The sequence below is a fragment of the Ziziphus jujuba genome, chromosome 3 (genome assembly GCF_031755915.1).
Source record: "Ziziphus jujuba cultivar Dongzao chromosome 3, ASM3175591v1".
NCBI classification, from domain to species: domain Eukaryota; kingdom Viridiplantae; phylum Streptophyta; class Magnoliopsida; order Rosales; family Rhamnaceae; genus Ziziphus; species Ziziphus jujuba.
In genome coordinates, this window is record NC_083381.1 from 25354661 (window position 1) to 25360296 (window position 5636).

The 5636-nt window shown below is 31.9% G+C and overlaps 1 protein-coding gene across 1 annotated transcript; it reads right to left on the bottom strand.

Moving 5' to 3' along the window:
- Positions 1–376: 376 nt before the first annotated feature.
- Positions 377–942, bottom strand: LOC132803166 (calcium-transporting ATPase 12, plasma membrane-type-like). Its single transcript, XM_060815433.1, has 2 exons — positions 766–942; positions 377–634 (listed from the first exon to the last, which is right to left on the bottom strand). The coding sequence occupies exons 1-2, from the start codon at positions 940–942 to the stop codon at positions 377–379; spliced, it is 435 nt and encodes a 144-aa protein (XP_060671416.1).
- Between the last annotated feature and the right edge of the window lie 4694 nt (positions 943–5636).

Consider the following 5636-nt stretch of genomic DNA (forward strand, 5'->3'; position numbering starts at 1 on the left):
AGCATTCTCTTCTTTGAATAGAAACTGGTGACTGGCATGCTTAATCGTAAACCGTCTGCAATTGTTACCGCAACAATTGTAAATGCAGTTCCTACAAAGTCCAACATCGAAGAATCCCAAAAATTACGAAGGTGACCATGATTGAATTCCTGATCTCTATTAATGTCTTTGGTGTTCCCAGTGAAGTATCTAATGAGATAGACTAGAAAACCAATTAAAGCAATTGGTAGACCAACTTTCAAACGTATTGCAAGAGTGAGCTTGCATACTCGACTTCCATCCTGGAATTCTCACTTGAATCGCAATTTTGTTGGCTTATCATTTCGCACCACTTTGCCTTCATGCCAACTGTAGTGACCATCATCTTGCATTCGCTTTAATCACTATTGACCACTATAGATCCAGAAAACAGAAATGGATTTTTATCGGGATCAACTTGTACTGTCTCACCATCTTGATCATCTTCCTCTACTTGCAGGTTATTCCCTTCTACTAACAATCCGTCTGCTGGAACTTCGTCTCCAATCTTTAAGCAAACCACATCTCCCACAACTATTTCATACATCGAAATCTTTTTCCTTTTATTGCCTCTCAAAACTTCAATTTGGTTTTCACTACTGTTTCTGACTTTGGACTGGAGAAAAGGACGTAAGAAGTTATCGAAGATAGAGGCAGCAAGCAAAAGGATACAAGCGGCAAGAATGTTCACTAAGTCATTTAAAATGGCAAATGCTTGTAGAGATCGCCATATGGCAAGGAACAAACCCTCCGAAGGTGGCTTTTTATATGTTTTTGAACCAAATCTCTCATGTTATCGACCAATCTTCTTTTTATCATCAAGGATCCTGTTTTGATGTCAGTTTCAAGAGTTTTTGCTACACTTTCAACCCCATTCGGCAGCTTTTTAAGTCGATCCAGATCCTTCTCCTTCACAATTTTCATGATCATTTTGTGTTTGCTCCACATCCAACCCATGTTTTTTTTTTTTTTTTTTGCTTTGGCTTGAAATTAATAATGGTGGAAAAGGAAGAGAAACATGAAATCTGGTTTTGTAGTGCTTCTTTGTTTTGAATATGTTATGAAAGAAATGGCAGTGTTTCGGAGAAATGCTTTCTCACTTTCTAAATCAAGAACTTCTTCTTATGGTTGAGTCATCGAAGACGTTACTCTCTTTCTTTCTATTTTTCATTTGCTTTTTCTTTTCAAATTTCATTGGTTTATTTATATATATATATATATTTTCAAAATCCACTATTTTGTTAGCTTAATTAATTCCAAAAAGATTCATATTTGTTAAATCTAATATGTATCTTTTGGGTGGTCAAATGCAGGTTTTCAGGCTTTTTTGTTGCTTCAAGGTCACAAAGAATGTCTTGCTTTGGAGGAACATATGTATGGTGAAATATTGGATAAAGTCCAACGTCAATTGTAACAGCCCAGACCACCCGCATGGGATATTGTCTTCTTTAGATCTGAAAAATTTTCTTACAATCCAGCCCTCAAGGTTTTAAAAGGCTTCGTAAGATAAAGGTATCCACACCCACTTGTAAAGAGTGTTTCATTCTCCTTTTCAACCGATGTAGGACTTCACAATCTCCCCCTTTAGGGACCAGCGTTTTTCGCTGGCACACCGATCCAGGTACTGGCTCTGATACCACCGATGTGGGCCTTCACAATCCTCTCTTTGGGGGCCAGCATCCTCGCTGATACACCGATCTGGGTATTAGCTCTGATACCGGCCCAGACGCTGGCACACCGATCCAGGTACTGGCTCTGATACCAACTGTAACAGCCCATACCACCTGCATGCGATATTGTCCTCTTTGGGTCTGGAGAATCTTCTTACAACCCAGCCATCAAGGTTTTAAAAGGCCTCGTAAGGGAAAGGTATCCATATCCACTTATAAAGAATGTTTCGTTTTCCTTTTCAATCGATATGGGACTTCACATCAACTGTATATGATTCCTTGATTATCCATGCATAACACGTGAGGATCCATTATGGTAGCTGATATGCTTACTCATTTTGCTCTTTTTTATCCTCACCATGTGGTTTGGTTGGAAAAGAGTCCTTCATGGCCATCTCCAAATTGGTTTGTCCAAAACCTTTGTTAGGGTGATGGTGCCAAAAACATTTATAACACATTCATAATTTAAAAAAAAATCCATTAAAAACAATCTTTACAAAAAATAAATAAATATATAAATAAAATAACTATATTTTGTTAAAAAAGAAATATGACTGACAACCCATTAATTAATTAAAATTTAGAAAGTACTGTTGGTGATCAATTTTTAGATTTAATGTTCATCAAATAAACATCCATGGCAATAAATTGGAAGTCCTTCCAACTTCTTTACCACATATATATTTCAAACTTTTCTTTCTTAAATTATAAGTATGTATTCAATTTCTTGTAAACTTAGATTTTCGTTGGACTTCCAATTCTAACTCAATATTTTAAGGTAAGCTTAATGTTTATGGGCAAAAAGGCCATTTTTTATTTTTGAAAAAGTTATGTCTTTAATGTCATCGTTTTTAACTTGACATTGTTTTTTTCTTTTTCTTTTTTTTTTTTTTTAACTTAGAGCATTTCCAATAATATTTTTTGTTTAAAAAAATACAATTGTCAAGATAGAGAGCATCTTGAAGAATCTAATAAAATAAAAAACTAAATTTTTCATCCAACTCCAACAAGGCTTTTTATTGTTACTCTTTATCTTTCATTTCACAATTAAAAATTACTCTTTATTATTGCAACATTCAATTACATTAAAGTGTTGTATATATATAAAGTATAAAATTAAATAAAATTATGAATATTTGTGTATTGAAAATTATAGGTGCAACATATAAATGTATTAAAAGTTTATAAAAAAAGCGCATTTGGCGCTGTATTTGAAAAATCAAGCCCTATTATGTATTTTAACTTCTTAAATTAAAAAATCTATTAGAATTATAAAAATAGATATAACTTTTTAAAATAGAAAAAGTGAGACTTTTAGCATATAGAAGATACTCTTAAAATTCATGCAAAAATAAATAAACTATAATACCGCTTACATTATATACTCGATTTTTATTTTTATTTTTTTTTTTCTATATGCTGAAGGTGGTGGCCCGCGAACTTGGTTTTTCTCTTACTTGAAAGAGATTTTTTTCGTGAATATTATCCGCTTGAAAGTTGAAACAAATGTTCCTATCAGTTTGTTCAATTATGGCCATCAAATCAATTAGAAATAAAAATAAATAAATAAAAAGGAAGTGCACATAACCGAGGTATCGGCTTCTTACTTTAAAAAGGGGGAAAAAAAAAAATTAGCTATGTTATCATTAAATATTAAAAAACATTAGCCATGTTATTATTAAATATTTACATTTTTTATATTAAATTTTTAACTTTAAAAACTAAAAAAACCATCAAATGCAATCAATAAATATGTAATTTACAAGAGCAACGTGGATTCCATTGCTGATAATTAGCTGGTATAACAAATAGTCAAAATATTCTTTTCTTTTTACAAATAAAAAGGGATTTTATTACAAAGCCAAAAGAGCAACATCCAAAGAGTGCTAAAACAACCAGGGATTTAAAAAAGAATCTTAACAATTTAATTCTGTGCTCCACCTTAGATTCTGTGCAGCTAGAAGTAAAAGACGAAATTAACCTTAATGTCCATTTAACATGTGAACTCACTTTTGTCTTCATAAATTAAAAAGTGGAATGTACTAACATATAAACAGCACCAGATAAAAAATAAAAATAAAAAAAGGATATAATTAAGAAGTTTTAAGGCTTTAAACCATACATGAAAATTACAAAATAAATAAATAAATGCTCACAAAGGTTTATGTTCATCTTCATCTGCAACATGATCTGTGCATATGATCACCATCACCAAGTTAATCCAAAACCACCGAAGGATTGGGTTAAGTAATCATCACGATTGTATGTTGAATATCTTTCGGAATGAACACAGTGCTGATATTCATCAATAAGGTTAGCTCGATCCAATGAAGATTTTATAGATACCCATCTTTGGCCACTCATATCCAATTGACAAACAGCAAATCGACGAATTATGAAACCAGGACAAGCCATGTTATCAAATTTACCAATTAAAAGTAACACAAGCAAAATCTCCACCAAAGATTATACCAAACAACACCGAAATCGAATCCATACAGATACTCAATAGTCGATTTTTTAGTTCCGAATCCATGCAGATACTCAATAGTTGATTTTTTAGTTCCGAATCCATACAGATGCTCAATAGTTGATACTTTAGTTGTTAAGTTGTTAAGCTGTGGTCTATTCTAGAAGGATTTCAACACAAATACTAATGCAAAACCTTTCGGACACCAAAACTCTGATACTATAGCCTTTTGGACACCAAAACTCTGATACTATGTTAAGTTGCTGTTTATCCCTAAAACTTAAATTACTAGAAAACAGATCCAACAATGTATATCAAGTTTATTTTCAACTTATGTATAAGAGGATTATTGATGTTAATATTAATATTATCCTATTAATCCCAAACTCCAACCGTACCTAATTTGAAGGACAAAGCATATGGTATATATATCGCAGTAATCCCCAATTCCCGAAGTGGTCCAATTTCTTTCTCCATGTATGCAAAATGCAAGTCTACCCGAGTAGCTATCCATCACGACAACCATGAAATTGTCTCCGCAAGCATATGGATCTGACAAGCCAATGACTTTTTTATATCTTCTTTGTCAGTACTACTAGTCGTGATTAAAGTCTTAAAAGAGGGTAATCGAATTTGAACTTGTGAGAATGGAAAAATATTCCAAGAAGGGCACACAGCTATGAAACAAGCATATCCTGATCAAAATCGAGTTCCTTCACGACTAGCTTTAAGAGCTAAATCGGAAGGTTGGGCCAGTTTGATTCTTCTGCACACAGCCGTTTGGTCATCCTTGCAAAAGTTTCATTTTAATGTATGCAAGGAAGAAAGAAAGAGTTTTCTTCTTCTTCTTGTTTTTATATTTTTATTTTTTTTATTTTTTATTGAAAGAAAGAGTCGAATAGAGAGCCGATAAGTTCATGAACTCCTCGAGGATATATTTTATACCGACAAAGATATAAATCCAAATTGATAGAGGAATTGTAGTAGAATCCGGTTAGGAAACTACACTAACAGTAAGAAGTAAAATACCAAAATAGTAAAATATATAAATGGAATCCTAGTTATAGCAAAATAGTAAGAAGGAAGTTACCACTATCTATACTCTGATTAGAGGTATATGTATATGTTACATAGGTTTAGCAATAATAATAATAATAATAAAGAAAAAAAAAAGTATTACAGGATTACTAGGAGATGATGTTGATCTGTTTTTAATTACCGTGTATATATATATATATTTGGTGGGGGTTGCAATAAATAATATATAATTTTTTGATATAATATTCTTATATATATCTTATGAAAGAATACTATAATAAATATATTATTATTTTAATTATAAATTTATTATATTCTTGCCAAGGTTGATTTACATTAGTGCATTTATCCTTCTCTCTTCGTTTCTTTTTATAGAAAATTCATTCTACGGGTTTATTACGTAATAAAAATAATTAAGTAACAAAAATAATGGCTACATC

Bases quoted from the DNA above. Each gene is read 5' to 3' on its own strand.
- LOC132803166 (XM_060815433.1), bottom strand. From the start codon at position 942: ATGAAAATTGTGAAGGAGAAGGATCTGGATCGACTTAAAAAGCTGCCG. The intron at 635-765 runs GTTTGTTCCTTG...CCTTTTCTCCAG, and splicing joins TAAAAAGCCACCTTCGGAGG to TCCAAAGTCAGAAACAGTAG.